Here is a 16,121-nt window from a genome sequence, read left to right on the forward strand (position 1 = left end):
AGCCCAGACGTTTGAGAGGACACTCGCCCCACGCTCCCGGAGCCCCTGCCCCGGCTCCGCGTGGCACTTCCGATCCCGGGCCACAAGCCGCTGCTCTCCCCAACCCCAGCCCCGCCCCCGGGCGCGCTGCGCCCCCCATCCGTCCCGCTCCCGGCCCCGCCCCGCCCGGTGTGCCCACCCCCGTCCCGCCCCGCTGCCCCTCGCAGGGCTCTCGCCGCGTCCCGGGAGCGTCACCGCACTGGCGGAAGGAGCGGCAGGCAGTAGGCACCCGGGCGCTGGCGCGTCGGCGGCTCCGCTCTCCCGCCAGCAGCCTCGGGCGCCGGGAACCCGCGGTCCGGGCGGCTGCACCGCGCGTGGGGCCCGCAGCGGGCGAGCAGGAGGCTGCGAGGAGGGGAAGTGGCGGTGCCGGAGGCCGGCGGTCTCTGCAACAGCTTGGGGCGCACCCCAGCCTCCGCCCGCAGCCCGGGACTCCGAGCTCGGGCGTCCTCCCTGCCCGCGTCCCCGCGCGGCCACATGGCTCCCCTCCGCGCGCTGCTCTCGTGCCTGCTTCCCCTGCACTGCGCGCTCTGTGCGGCCACCGCGGCGGGCAGCCAGACCCCAGGTGCGTGCGGGCGGGGGCGCGTGGGGTCACCGGGGCACGAGAGGCAGGTGGTCCCGGGTGCTCGAGCCAGCGGGGGGGACTCAAGCAGAGGGAACTGAAAGCTGGGGCTGAGCTCACTTTTCTCTTCGTGTGCCGCTGGCGCTGTTCCACGCATTTTCTCCCTTTCTGGCACAGGAGGGAGAGACCCCAGGAGATTTGGGAAGCAGGCCGGGCGTCCTGGAACACTGAGTCTCTCCCTAGGGACAATGTATCTGATGTATCTGAATCTCTGTTTCTCTCTCTCTCTCGTGTTTTTCTTCTGTATGTGTTATTTGTCTGTGTCCAGTTGTGCTTGTGTGTGCACATGTATGTGTCTGTTTTTTACAGAGTCAGGCCGGCAGGTGGTTGCCCCCACTTCTGCAAACACAGGGCACTCGCCCCTGCCCAAGCACATTCACCCTGTGCCAGCCCCAGCACGGTCCCTTGGTGCAGACACCCTCTCATGCACAGACCATACATACTCCACCCTCAACTTGTGCATGGAATGCCCTCCTGGTGGCTCTGAGCATGTGGGTTGGGGGTGGGGGGGCTCTGGTCCTCTCCTGGCAGGCTGCCTGCTTGTCTGTGAGTTGTTCATGCACCAAAGTGGGACCTCTGCTGCAGCATTCTTGGGGGTCTTCTGCTGCAGTGGGTAAAACCAGAGGAGAGGGGACACGTTTCCACCTATAACTGCCCTGGGCATATGGGATTTTCAAGACCCATCGTTTCTGGGTTTTATCAGTGCTGTGAATGTGGGTAGGAGGTGGCAAGAGACTGAGCCTTATGGAAATGAAAATTCCTCTTGAACTTGTATCCATGACTCACCAGGCCTGGAAGCCAGGGAACTGTCATTCCCACCCGGCATGGCTGGGCTCAGAGAGACCTAAGGGAAGACTGGGCACTGGCACACAGCCTGGACCCTGGGGCCATGACCTCACACTTAATTCAGCCCCAGTGGGCAGGTCACCCCAAGCATCTTTTATTTTTGAAGATCTATATTTACCTCCTTGGGGCTGGGCCATGCAGAAATCTCGGCAGCCAGTACACTTCTTAAAAAAGTTTTCTTTCTATACTTAGGAAAATATAGAGAATGTATTCCCTCCCTCCCCTCTCCAGCTCCTCCTTCCACCCTGACACATGCCCACCATCCCTTGGGTTTCTAGGTGTGTTTGTTTTGCCAGCTGCATTCTTGGGAGCTTGGGGAGGAGGTCCCTACCCCAGGCTGAGCTGGTGACTTCAGACCTTGGGGAGGTTGGGGCAGATCTGGCCTTCCCTCTCTGCCCTGGGGGCTTTCGGGGAATTTCACTCCTTTCCTAGGCAGTGCCCAAGGTTGGAATGCCTGTTGCTAGAGTGACAGGGCTCTGTTTGGCATCAGTTTTCTTCTGCCAAGTTGAGGGTTAGAGGGAGCAATTTATGCCCACAAAGTACTTGAACACCACTCATCCCAGGGTAGAGACCCAATGGATGGAAAATGGATGACAGATGAAAATGTCCACCCCAGGTGACACTCGGGTGTGGACGAAGCAGTGTGGCCAAGTTCCCTGCCCTGTCTCTCCTGCCCCTGGGGGCTGTCAGGCTTCCCCTTACTTCTGCACAGTCTGCATTGAAGTAACTCTTTGTTTACTTCAACAGAGCTGCGCCTCTCTGGGAAGCTCCGGGACTATGTCGTGACCGTGCCCTGCAGCACAGATTTTCGGGGACGCTTCCTCTCCCACGTGGTGTCTGGCCCAGCAGCAGCCTCTGCAGGGAGTGAGGCAGTGGGCAGGCCACCCACACCACCATCAGGCTCCAGTCCCCGCCGGGTGGCTCGCAGCCCCCCGAGCCCCAAAGGAGGGACCCTGTGGCCTGGCAGGGCAGGACGTGATTCCCTGTACTTCAACGTGACTGTTTTCGGGAAGGAACTGCACTTGCGAGTGCGTCCCAACCGCCGGCTGGTGGTGCCTGGAGCCTCGGTGGAGTGGCAGGAGGATTTTCGGGAGCTGTACCGGCAGCCCTTGCGGCACGAGTGTGTCTACACCGGGGGCGTCATGGGCATGCCGCGGGCAGCTGTCGCCATCAGCAACTGCGATGGATTGGTAAGGGGCGCGACACATCCTCTGACTCTCCCCCTTCCCTCCCCACCCCTCCAGTCCAGGCCAGCTGAGCCAGCCCAACATGGTTTTCTCCTGGCTCCCCTGTGTTTGGGATTCCTGTGGGTACGTCGTGCGGGCTGGGCCAAGTTCAGGGACTGTGCTGCCTTCCGGAGTGCTCCATGCTCCCTGCTGGCTACCATGCTCTGCCTGGGGTGAAGTGGCCAAGTTGGGATGGTTCCTTTGTCTTGTCCATCCCCTCATCATCCATGGGACCCACCTGGACCACAGCTTATCCGGCTGGGATCGCTGAGCCCCGACCAACGCCGGGGTTAGGGAGGTGGGCTCTGGAGCCTGGCTACTGGGGTTCCAGTGCTGGCTGTGCCACTCACTCATTAGTTGTGAGGACTTGGATAAGTTCCTTAGCCTCTCCGTGACTCTTTCCCTTACGTGTAAAATGTGGATTGATTCCTCCTGCGTGTATTTTCTGTGTGTCCTGCACGCCAGCATGGTCCCTGCCCTCATGTTACTGCTATGAGTGACCTCACTGGCAGGCATCGGGTGGTTGGCTCCTGCCCCACACACCATCAAGGCTCTGTTGGTGTTAGCTCTGTCCTTATTTTCACCATTACCTCCTTCCTGTTCTCCCAAGTATCTCTGGTTCCAAAGCCAGCCTGCTCGTTCCCAGCTGCTCTGCATGTCTCCTTTCTTAGGACCCTCTCCCCACTCCTTGGTGCTGGGAACACCCCTGCCTGGCTGACTCCATATTGAAAACCCGAAAGCCATGGTCTGGCTTCTCCCTCGCTCACTCTCCACTCCCACGAGATCTCCTTCTCCTCGCTGCACCGTCCTCAGATTGTCAGGCCCTCGGGAGCCTGCCCGGCAGCCTCAAGGGCTGATGGGTGGCTCTTTCTATAGTCTCTATTTTGCCAGCAACCTTGGGTATGAGCTGATGTGTCCCAAGAAGGGACCCCTTTGCCCCTCTGCCCTTCAGCCTTAAGAGAGGAAGAGTCAGATGGGAAAGGGGTGATAAGGGGTGTCCTTCCTCAGTGGCTGGGCTGGGAGGACAGCTCACCGTCTTCCCATCCTCAAGAGGTGTCTTCCTGCTGAACGTCGTGGCTGCCTTTGTCTAGGCCAGTTTTTTCAACTTTTTATTTCATTATCACTTCCCTAAGGAGGCTTTTTAGAAATTGTTTTCCTAATTGCTTTTGCCATGAAAATTTAAAATCACAGGTATATTGAATATCTGTTTATATGCTTTATGTATAGTCATGCTTTGTATATAAAAACAATATTTTTTGCCCCCCCCAACCAATTTTTACCCCTTGTGGTTGATATTGCACCCCCTTCCCTGCGTTGGGAAAGTGTGGTCTAGGTTGGTTCTCGACATTGGACATACACTGGAATCACCTGAGCACCTCACCAGAGATGCAGAATCCGAGTCTCTGCAGGGAGCAACCCAGGAACTGCGTCTCTACTAAGTTCTCCAGGTGATCCTGACAGAGAGATTCCCTGGAGCAGACTTTGAGGAAGACAGCTTGTAGGGTCAGCCGGGGAAGGCTAATCCTTGCCCCGACTCCAGCAAGAGCCTCGGCTGCTGGCCCCAACTCAGCATTTCACATTTCTGTGCAGCAGGAGCCCTCAGGCAGCCATTTGGCTAGTGGGCTATAAGGAATCCCCTCGGGATACAGTGCCCATGCAGTCAGAAATACAGAAAGTACCTGAATTAAATAGTGGATTTCTTGTAAAGTCGTCAAGCCAGTATAAGCTCTTCAGTCACAGGGCTCCTTGAATACTGTCCTGGCAGAAGGCAGCGAGGCAGTGCTCTGTAGTAAGTGCACGCTGGGGACCTCAACTAAGGTGTGAGTGCAGAGTCATCACGTTGTAAGTGGAACTGGCCACCTCTCTGTGCCCTGCAAACCTCCCTTGTCAAACCCTCCCAGCAGCCCTTTGACAAGGTCAAGACTCTCTGTCATCAAGGGCCCTGCCCCTGCACCCCAAGAGGTGCCATCCTAGGGACACATGGTGCATGGGCAGGACGACAAGCCACACTCTACTGAGGGTGACTACGCTGGTTGTTGGGGGGCAGGCCTGGGGCCGGGCACTGCTCGGCCAGTGTTGCTGACTTCGCTGGCCTCTGAGTGAATGTCCTCATCAGCTGGGTGACTTCGGCTCCCATCTCTTTAAAAACATTATTTTTTTATTTATTAAAGCAGTTGTAGGTTTTCAGAAAAATCATACAGAAAGTACCGAGTTCCCATATATCCACACCCCCCACACAGAGTTTTCCCTATTATAAACACTCTATTATTAGTGTGGTACCTTTTTTACAATTGATGAAACAATATTATTATAATTATACTACTAACTGTGTAGTCCATAGTTTACATTAGGGTTCTCTCTTTGTGTTGTACAGTTCTATGGGATATTTTATTTTATTTTTATTCTGGTATCATATATAAAACCTAAAATTTCCCATTTTAGCCACTTTCAAGTATACAATCCTGTGGTGTTAATTACATTCGCAATATTGTGCTACCATCACCACCACCCATTACCAAAACTTCTCCATCACCCCAAGCAGAAACTTTGAACCAATTAAACATTAATTCTCCCTTCTCTGTCCCCACCCCGGTCCTTGGTAACCTACATTCTAGTCTCTGACTCTCTGAATTTGCTTATTCTAATTATTTCATATCAGTGAGATCATACAATATTTGTCTTTTTGTGCCTGGCTTATTTCACTCAACTCGATGAATTCAGGGTTCATTCTTATTGTCACGTGTATCAGAAATTCATTCCTTTATGGGCGAATAGTATTCCATCGTATGTATATACCACATTTTGTTTAGCCATTTCTCCATTGATGGACCTGAGTGGCTTCCACCTTTTGACAATTGTGAATAATGCCACATAGAATGTTGGAGTACAAGTATCTGTGCGAGTTCCTGCTTTCAATTCTTTTGGTTTATGCCTAGCAGTGGGATGGCTGGGCCATAGGGTCGGGGCATTATTCTTCCCCTTTGTCCAAAGAGGGGCTGCACTTGATGCCCCCTGGCAGATGGGAACTGATTCTGCGTGACATTTGCAGGGGCTGCATCGGGTCTCAGAGGCCGTCTGCGGCTGGGCTTCCAGAGCTTACTTCTGCAGCCCTTGTGGAACCAAGGCTCTGGGGAGTGGCTTGCTTTGTTTTCTCCTGCCCTTAGTGAGGGGCAGAAATGGACTTCAGGGGTCTGAGCCGTGGGTTTGGTGCCTGCGTGTGCCCTCAGCTGCCTCCTGAGGCCAGTCCCTGAAATCCAGCTCCTGGAGGCCTCAGGCCCTTCTCCCTCACTCTGCCTGTCCCCCTGTGGCTGCAGGGGCCACAGCCCAGCACAGGGGCCTTCTCAGCAGGGCTGTCCTTACTTCTAGCCCACTCCAGAAAACTGCCCTGTGTCGCGTGCGAGCCAGGGGCTGTTTCACAATGACCCAGCTGAGATCACTTTTGGACTCAAAGCCGTGGTGCAGCATTTCTGATGATGAGATTAACACCACATCTTTATGTGGTCTCTGAATTTTAACCCTATCTTCTCTAACATCTCAAATGCTAAAGACATTCATTCCAAAAAGATATATACTAAGTGCTGGCCTTGGGCAAGGAGCAGAGGGAGATCATAAGGAAATGAGAGGAACACAAGAAATAACAGCAGTGGAATGAGCCCTCCCACAAGCCGGGCCACGCTGCAGATGAGGAAACTGAGTCATGGGGAGTGGGTAGGAAGAGAATACTGTTAGCTTCTGTTAGCACCGGACTTCACAGTGTACAAAGCCCATTTGTCCCCTTCAGTCTTATGAGGGAAGCACACAGATATTGTTATTCTGCCTTCTTTGCAGAGAAGGCGGCTCTGGGCTCCAAAGACTCATTCCCCACCTCCTTGAAGCCTGGGTACCAAGCAGAGGGGGGACTCCAAATGAAGTAGTTTCAACATTGGATTGCTTGGTTTCCCAGAACATAGTGGGTAACACTAAATGGGAGTAATTATAATTTTTGGTATCAAAGGTGGAGACATTTAAACTGGGTCTTGAAGGATGAATAGAAGTTCGCTGGGGGGCAGAGAGTGGGCAGAGAGAAGAGCTTGAGCAAGAGAGTGATGGTCAGACAGAGATGAGAGAGCACCATGCTGACAGGGCTGGGGAGTGGAGCCCAGAAGATGTGGTGGGCAGGCGGGCCCTGGTCTGACCTCACAGGAAGGGCAGGATGGCCCTAGGGCTGCAGGGCGGGGACGGCTATATGGAAGGAGGCTGGGCTGGGTTGGGGGACCCTGTTTCACGGCCGTGTGACCCTGGGCAACCTCTCCCCACCCCCCACCCTGCTGGGCCTCACTTGCGTCCTTGGTGCATGAGGCTGGAATTCGTGAGCTCAGAGCCCCATCCCACTCTGACAGCGGCACTTTGTGGCTGTGCGGCAGGCCTTGCTGGAGGAGTGTGGAGCGAGGCCCCCGTAAACCTTTCATCAATTCCTTGCTCCCCTGGTCAGTACCGAGGATCTGCTGGGCTCTAGGCATGGCCTAGGCTGTAGGTGCAGAGAGGAATGGGATGACTCCTTGAGCCTGGCCTGAACAAACCCTGCTCTGAGTGGACAGACTTGCTGCCGTTCGGCATCGTGCCTGCTTTGATGAGAAGTACAGTGTCTAAACTGGTGGCTGGAACCTGCAGTGAGGTGAAGAGAGCATCATCCCCTCCACTTCTGCTACCCTATAGAGTTGCTCACCCTTGGGCACCTGAGACAGACCCTGGGGAGGGTTGTGTGCATGGCTCTGTGTGTCATGGCTGGGGGAGAGGGAAGGATGGATCCAGGAATAAGGAAGTCTGGGTCCCTGCCCTGGATGAGTTTGCAGGCTAATGGGGGACCGGGGCATAGAAGTAGACAAATTACAATCTTGCGAAGAACAATAGCAGAAGGACCAGATTATTTTTGGTTAGGGCATCTAGGAAAGCTCCCTGGAGGAGGTGACATTGTCTTAAGACTGTTCAAATATTATAAACATAAAAGGAAAATGCCAGGCCCCTGGCCAGCAGAGAGAACTGACCAGGCAGGTTTGAGGATATTTGGGAACAGGAAATAAGGGATGTGGGGGAAGCCCAATTCTAGCCACAAAGTGTTTCCTCTGGGTTTGAGGGATGCTGTCATGTACTCACAGAGCCTTCTGTAGGGTGCCTGTCCAGTCAGTCCACCGGCCTTCCCTGTGACCCCTCACCTTTGTGAGGACCTGTTGGGGTGTGGGTAGTGGGCCCACGTGGAACGCAGACTGCCGGCCTCTAGCAGGTTTGCCTTCCCCGTGGCCATCCCTGTCTCCCTGTGCCCTGCCTCCCCCAGGTCCTGGGGCGCATTGCCCCTGCACTGGGCAATTGGGCTTGTCTGTGCTGTGCTCCCCGCTCTGCCTTCAGTGCCTTCCATGACTCATGGGCCTGGCATGGAAGCAGCCACACGTGTAAGATCTGTCACATCTGGTTCCATTTTCCACCCTCTTTGGATCCTGCATTTCTGACGGGTTACACTCAGCAGAGTCCTGGCAGGCCGCGTGGGGAGGGGGCGGGGGGGGGACTCTCAACCCTGCTTCTCACCACTGCGTAGCCCTGAGTTGGGGACCCTCTCTGAGCCTCAGTCTTCTTGTCTTTAAAACGGGCTTACGTTGGTGGAATTGGGCTTGATGGTGAAAGGGCCTGGGACTTTTTTATGGGTTGATGATTTGTGGTGATGGCTGCACGCCTCTGTGAACAGACTTAGAACTGCTGAATTGCACATTTCAGATGGGTGAATTCTATGGTATGTGAATTATATCTCAATAAAACTGTTCTCAAAGAAATGGGATAACAGAGCCTCCCTTGTAGGGTTATTGTGAAAATTAGTGACATAGTGTACATAAAGTGCCTGGCCTGCTGCAAGGCGCCCCGTGAGAGGGTGATTTGTCAGTGGTAATTAGGAGGAGGCGGTCCAGGTGGCGGGAAATGGGGGGGTCTGTGGGAAATGTGGGGGTCTGCAGACTCCAGTGCAGATGAGCTGTCTGGCCTTGAGTAAGTTCCTAAACCTTTTTGGCCGTGCTCCCAGCGGCCGAGTCCACCTCTGGTCCCTGGGTTGGCTGGGCGTTGCCTCTCGCGCCATGTGGCTTCCTCTGCAGAAGCGGACAAATGGAGCCCGCTCGGTACGTAGGGGTGTCTGTGTCCCAGCTGGTCTCTAATGACCCCAGGCACTTTCCAGGGCAGGGGAGCACTGAGAGGTGCCAAGTGGGGCACTCTGCCAAGGATCTGAGGGCCCTTGTCCAGACCAGGCCCTGCACCAGGTCCTGGGGATATGACCCTCTGTTCCCCGTACTCTGGAACCCCACAGTTTAAAGAGAAGGCTGGCAAACCCGTGAAACAGTAGGAAACAGCAAATACAAGTGGAGATTTCAGTGCTTTGTGGAAATGCAGGAGGCACGATGCCCTCAGTGGGTGGCCCAGGGGTGGGTGCTAAGAAAGAGAAGTGCTCAGGGAAGAGGACATTCAGGCTGGGTTTTAAAGGATCAATAGGAGTTTTTTAAGTCAATGGATAAGAATCGTGGGTATTCTGTAGGGACATTTGGTCTGGGTTTTAAAGGATCAGTAGGAGTTTTTTTAAGTCAGTGGGTAAGAGTTGTGGGTATTCTTTAGGGAGGGATTCACAGGATTAAAGATATGGCAAGTCATTCAGTTCTCCACAGGAAAAGAGGGGTAGTGAAAATAAAGTTTGTAAAACTTCTGCCTCACCAGGGAGCTGAGACTTGCTTGTGAGGCCATAGGGAGCCATGAGAGGTTTGTAAGCAGGAGATACCCATTTTTGCAGCTGTGCTGCTGGTGCAGGCAGGAAGGAAATTTGCCTGTGGCTCATTGGTGTCTTTGTGCCACCTCCACCTCCACCCCGGGCAGCTCCTTGCTAGCTAGTGAGTGAGTGGGCCGTCTTGCTGACCCCTCAGGAAGGCCCCAGCTCTGTTCTGCTTCCCACCTCTGCCTGAGGATGTGGAGTGTGGAGGCCTGGGATTGTGGTGACCTGAAGAGGACATGCCCCATTGACTGGGAGTGTCAAGCTAATGTGGCAGGGTCTTTGAATTTTTCTGAACAGAAATCAGAAATATGGATTTTTAAGTCAAGATTTCTAATTTTAAGCCTGTATATAGATCAAACACAGCATGGCTGTTGACTGGAGGCCCCAGATTGTCAGTGAGGCAATATGGGTATGTGTAGTGGAACCAGATTGCCTAGGTAGGGTGAAATCCAAGCTTGGCCTTTTATGTTCTGTGTGACCTTGGACAATGGCTTAACCTCTCTGTGCCTCAATTTCCTTGTCTGCGAAGTAACTGGATAGAGCAGTATACTTACCTATTATGTTGTCATGTGTGTGCTGCTTGAGCCTTCTGTGTCTTAAGGTGGGTGGCAGGAAAGAAGAGGAAGTCAGGAGCCCCCCATTTGTCTGACTGCCACCCCCAAAGGGGCCTCTGCATATGTCTGGGCAGGCAGAGTCCATCTGGGTGAAAGCTGGGTTAGGGGGTCCCAGCCTCAGCCCAGGTGTGTTAGTTTTGCTAAGGGTGCACCTTGCTCCGTGTGTCACCGTTTTCGTTTCTCACCCTGAGCAGTCACACTGGAGGTTCCTGAAGGGCAGGTTCTGAGGCTGAGTCCCCTTTTTGCCCCTAAGACCCCAGCATGGGCCCTGACCAGGGCAGACCCTCAGTGGGTGCTGGGTGAACAGACTGAGTGAGAAGACGTGGAAGGCTCGGTTCCAGAGGTGACAGAGGCTCACATTGGCGTCTTTTTTGTGAGGAGGGTCAGCATGTCTGTCATTTTCTCTGTGGCTGACTGTCCGTCTGCCTCTGGGCCAGAGATGACACATGGACATTACCCTTTGCCCTCCTGTACCCCTTGCAGACACTGCGGGTCAGCTGTGGCATGCTCCTCCGCAAGCCTCAGCATACCCGCACGTGTCCAGTCCCCATTGGCCCACGTGGGCGTGGGGGTGAAGCCGGTGGCCTCCTTGCCCTTGGTGCTCTCTTCACCATTGAGTTTCTTTCTCTAGCACTCACACCTGCTCTGTGGGTGTGGCCACTTTATCATGTTTGTTATTCAGATAACACAGTTCCCTGAGAAACACTGGGTCTATTTTTCAGAATCTATGTTTGTAGAATGAAAACAAGAAATTGCCTCCTTGCAGAGAAAGAGAGCTGCCCGTGACCTGCTCTGCAGTGTGAGAAGTGGCCTGCAGCCCCCTCTTACTCTTTGTAGAGGGCGTCCTCTACAGCCACTCCTTGACAGTGGGGTGTCTGAGGACCTGGGCCTCAGGTAGGGCCAGGGGTCAGGGTGGGGTTCCTTGACCCCAGCCAAATCCCGGAAGGAGGGCAGCACAGGCTATCCTGGGGAATCAGGCAGTGTGGAGAAAGGGTTCTGTACTTGCCCACTCTGTAACAGAGTGGCTGTATCAGCCATCCACTGCTGTGTAACAAACCAGCCCCAAACTCAGGACTTTAAAACACCACCTGCTTTCTCTCTCTCATGATTCTGTGGGTTGGCTGGCTGGCTCCTGGCTGGTTGTGCCTGGCTCTCTCGCACGGCTGCACTCAGCTGGAGGGTCAGCCGGGCCAGAGGTCCAAGCTCGTCTCAGTCCCATGCCTGGCAGGTGGTGCTCGCAGGTGGCCCGGCTGCCTGCCTCAGTTCTCCTCTGGGTGGCCTCCTAGCTTCTTTCACGGCAACCTCAGGGTAGCACACCAAGAAGGCAAAGGAGGAAGCAGCAGGGCTCCTGAAGGCCTAGCTTTGGACGTTGCATAATGTCACTTCTGCTGCCTTCTACTGGTCAAACCAAGTCATAAAGCCAGAGCAGATTTTCCAGCAGTGGGGAAATGGACTCCTCCTCTTGATGGAAGGAGCAGCTAAATCTCAATGCAAAAAGTCATGGGTATGGGGTCAGAGGAACTCTGGCAGCCTCCTTGGCAAATATTCTTCCGTTTTGACTCTAGACAAGTGGCTTGACCTCTCCAAGCCTCCGTTTCCTCCTCTGCAAAGGGGGTGTGTCTTGTGTGATTTTGCTGGAAATCCCGTACTTGAAGTGGTGTCACACTGCCTGGAACCATAACTAGTAGCTCTTATGTTACTGTTGATCTCTTGGAAAATAGAAGGAAACTGAGGCATGACCCACAGCTGGCTGGTTTCAGCGCTCCTCCTCTTGCTTCCCGGAAGTCTCGTTCCATCTGTGCCTCTGTCTGTCTGAGTGGAGCTCCAGTGTCTGGGTCCTGGAGGGCCTGACTTTGCAGAGTTTCATTCCCCTTTTCTCCCCACTGCCAGGCCTTGCTGTCTGCCTGGGATGAATAACTTATTTATGATATGGAATAAAAGCCAGACATCACCTCACTGGAGCAGAGCCGGCCTTCCATTCCGGCAGGGCTGGTGCTGGAGCTGGGTCTGTGTTCCTTCCTCGGTATCCTTAGGTAGTGCTGCAGAGAGGGGTGCCCCCATGCCACTGGGGGGGCAGGTGAGTGGGTGGGGCCCACCTGCCTTTCCATCTGCCACATAGGCTCGGTGTGGTAGAGGCCCAGTCGGGGGTCAGTGAGAACCCAGAGAATTTCCGCACCCCTTGGACTCTGCAGTGAAATGTTCCCAAACCATCTGCCAGGCTCAGCGTTCCTTTTTTGGCATGCAAGTCTTGCCCTGTCTTCTACATCCTGAGACATAATAATAGTAATAATAATAGTAACGATCATGATAATATTTACATGCTGTCTCATTCCTGGCAAGGAACTCTGTGAACACAGACTCGGGCATCTTCAGATCATCTTTGTGTTATGAAAACTTCCTGTCCTGAATCTGAGCTCAGTGATCTTTGATCTGACTTGTTGACAGCTGTGGCTGGAAGAAGCATTAGGGGCCTCCAGCTCCCCTCTTCATTGTCCAGATGAGGAAACCAAGGCTCAGGGAAGGGAAGCCACTCACCCAGGCTCACACAGCAGATGCATTTTGGAGCCTGGATGGGGTCCAAATGCCCTCCCTGCATCCCACGTGGTCCCTCCTGAGTCAGTGGAAAACTCAACGTCATGAACCGCATGCTAGCCGGTGATGCGGTAGCCATGGCGACAGTGTCAGGGTTGTGAATGCTGAAAGCCATTGGCCCGATGGCTGCTCTCTGGGTGTGTGTGTGTGTGTGTCCTGGGAGTTCTTGGGCTTGGATACTTAGCAGAAGTTGTGCCACCGACTGCATTTCCCAGTGCTTCCCAGCTTTCCCAGTCCTTCTTGGGGAAGGTTATGGCGTGGAGCTGCTGGACGTTTACATGTCATGCTCTTCCCTAAGACTTGGAAAGCAACTGAGAAAAAACTAATGTAAACCACACAGTCAGTTTGAAACTCAAACAGAGTCTTCTGCGAATCTTGGCCCCAAGTCACCGTTGCTACTGCTTTTTCCATCTTCAAAATATCTGGGGGTGGGGTGAGGTGCTGTTATTTACACGTCACTTGCATGGAACATTAAAGAGCTCTGCAGTCTAATTTTCTTCTGCTTTCAGTAACACAGCTGATAGGGCAATAGAACGGGCCCTTTTTGGAGAAATGTCTGAAGGTGAAGTTGTTTGTCAGGACATGGTCGGTTGAGGCTGAATGCAAACCCTGTTCCTGAGTGTTGCTTGAAGCCCTTTGTCAGCCTTTGCTTTTTTTTTTTTTTTTTTTTTTCTGGTACATATTACCATCTACTTTTGACTTTTTTTTTTTTAATCTTCATTTTATTGAGATATATTCACATACCACGCAGTCATACAAAACAAATCGTATTTTCGATTGTTTACAGCAGCCTTTGCTTTTAAGCCAACCAAATATCCATGCCTTTGATCTGCCCAGAAAAACCCTGTCCCCCTCCACGCCACCCCACGGTGGAGGCTCATTTCTGCCCCTTGAGGCTGGCAGGAGCCCGCTCTCTGAATTAGCTCCTCCAGCCAAAAGAGGCCCTGTGCCCATGGCTCGGCAGGCTGCTGGCCTGGATGTGCCGAGGTTTTGATATTTTGTCACCTCGTAATTCATATTCTCTGGATGGGAGACACGAAGTAAAATACACAAACCCCTAATCTATGGTCACATTTTGTTGGAAAGCAGATCACTTGTTACTGGTGATATTCCCAGGGAGTTCATTTTGGAGATTTGGCCCAAAGGATGTTTATTTAAAGTGGTTGCATTCCAAAGGCGACCGTCCGTGGCTTGGTCAGGGCTTACCCTCTTGAAGTTCAGGTCTAGAAAAGGGACAGACAGACATCTCCGGACAGGAATAAATAGGGACCCCCTGAGAGCCACTGGGGGCAGGGAGGAGGGTGTGGCGATGGGGAGACCTGTGAGCTGGGTGGGAAGGCACTCCCGGGGGGCTTCCCGGCAGGAACAAAGGTGTGGAGCCTTAGTGAACACTTGTGCTCCCGTGTATGGGACAGGTCCCGCATGGCTCCAGTGCGGGGATTCTTGCTGCAGTAATTCCAAAGGGGAAACGTGCAGGTTTTACCAGGAACATGAGCCTTGGGGCTCGGAGCCTCCGTCCTCTCTCTCCTGGACTATGGTGGCAGCTTCCCTGACCGATCGCCCCACCTCCGTCCTCCCCCCTGCAGTCTGTTCTCCACCAGCAGCCTGGGTGGTCCTCTGCCCAGAGCCCTCAGGGGCCCTCGCCCCGCTGGGGAAAAAGCCGAAAGGCCTGTGCAAGACCTGCGGCCTCGTGGCCATCACTGCTGTCCCTGCCTGGGACCCTCGTCCCCCAGGGCCGGCTCCCTCATCTCCTTCAGGCTTTTGCCTCAGTGTCACGTGCCTAGTGGCATATTCCCTGACTTCGTTTTTGAAACTCTAACCCCAGGTTCTCCTGCTCCTTTTCTGCTTCATTTGTCCTCATGGCTTACATTTCCGTTTGGCATGCCACGTTTCACTTACTCAGGGTCTGTCTCACCCCTCAGGAGAAAGTTAGCTCCGTCAGTGGAGGAATTTTCAACTGTGTCCCCAGCACCTAGAACAAGGCTTGCTCAATAATTCCCTGATGAATGAATGAAGGAACGAATGAATGGTATGGCAGGCAGAGGTTCAGGAGAAGCAAAATTGCAGACGTACGCGAACATGCGAAATGAGTCAGGAACCTGATGAATGGGCAGGCATTTAAAAAAAATTTTTTTTTAAATTCAGTTTTATTTATATTCACATACCATACAATCATCCATGGTGTACAATCAACTGTTCACAGTACCATTATATTGTTGTGCATTCATCACCCCAATCTATTTTTGAACATTTTCCTTATACCAGAAAGAATCAGAATAAGAATAAAAAATAAAAATAAAAAAGAACTCACAAATCATCCCCCTCATCCCACCCTATTTTTCATTTAGTTTTTGTCCCCATTTATCTATTCATCTGTCCATACACTGGACAAAGGGAGTGTGATCCACAAGGTTTTCATAATCACACTGTTACCCCTTGTAATCTACACTGTTATACAGTCATCTTCAAGAGTCAAGGCTACTGGGTTGGAATTTGTACTAGCTGTTCCAGTACATTAAATCCTAAAAAGTGTTATCTATATAGTGCGTAAGAATGTCCACCAGAGTGACCTCTCGACTCCACTTGAAATCCCTCAGCCACTGAAGCTTTATTTTGTTTCATTTCGCATCCCCCTTTTGGTCAAGAAGATGTTCTCAATCCCACAATGCCGGGTCCGGATTCATCACCGGGAGTCATATCCTGCGTTGCCAGGGAGATTTACACCCCTGGGAGTCAGGTCCCATGTAGGGGGGAGGGCAGTGAGTTCATCTGCCAAGATGGCTTAGTTAGAGAGAGAGAGGGCCACATCTGAGCAACAAAGAGGCACTCAGGGGGAGACTCTTAGGCACAATTATAAGCAAGTTTAGCCTCTCCTTGCAGCAGCAAGCTTCATACCCCAAGACAGAGGGCTCAGCACATGAGGCAGTCTGTCCCCAATGTTTGTGAGAACGTCAGCAACAATCCAGGTGAGGAAGTCCAACACCTCCACATCCTCCCCCAGCTCCTCGGGGGACCCCAAATATATATTTTTATTCTCTGCCCAAATGACTTTGGGATGTGTTGCTATTTCATGCTAACATATACAAACCTACCATAGCTCACTTCCTATTCAAAGTTCTATGTAATTATGGTGTTTGAACAAACTGGCTGTAGAAGTTATACTGTTGAGAAAATATAGATCCTGCACCAAATAAACATCTCTTCCCTTGGTCTCACATGGAAGTTGAAGTTCTAACACAGTCAGTTTCAACCTTTACCCTTTGGCCCGATTTGGGGCAGGCATTTTTGTTATCAGTAACTGATGGTGCTTAACCCAAACGCGCTTTGGCAAAGTGTCGAAGTTCTAAGAACTCAGGAAAACATGCGAGTGGTGCTTGTCCCTGGGTAGGAAGAAGGACAGTAAAGCGCCA

General features: G+C 52.8%; 1 protein-coding gene across 1 annotated transcript in view; it reads left to right on the top strand.

Moving 5' to 3' along the window:
- Positions 1-206: 206 nt before the first annotated feature.
- ADAMTS14 (ADAM metallopeptidase with thrombospondin type 1 motif 14) overlaps positions 207-16,121 on the top strand; it is a 69,940-nt gene continuing 54,025 nt past the window's right edge. Inside the window, exons 1-2 of the mRNA XM_037804684.1 lie at positions 207-601; positions 2,252-2,694. Coding sequence (XP_037660612.1) covers positions 514-601; positions 2,252-2,694 — 531 coding nt within the window. The 5' untranslated portion in view covers positions 207-513. The remainder of the gene's footprint in view (positions 602-2,251; positions 2,695-16,121) is intronic.

This window comes from Choloepus didactylus, chromosome 15, assembly GCF_015220235.1.
Source record: "Choloepus didactylus isolate mChoDid1 chromosome 15, mChoDid1.pri, whole genome shotgun sequence".
Classification (NCBI taxonomy): Eukaryota; Metazoa; Chordata; class Mammalia; order Pilosa; family Megalonychidae; genus Choloepus; species Choloepus didactylus.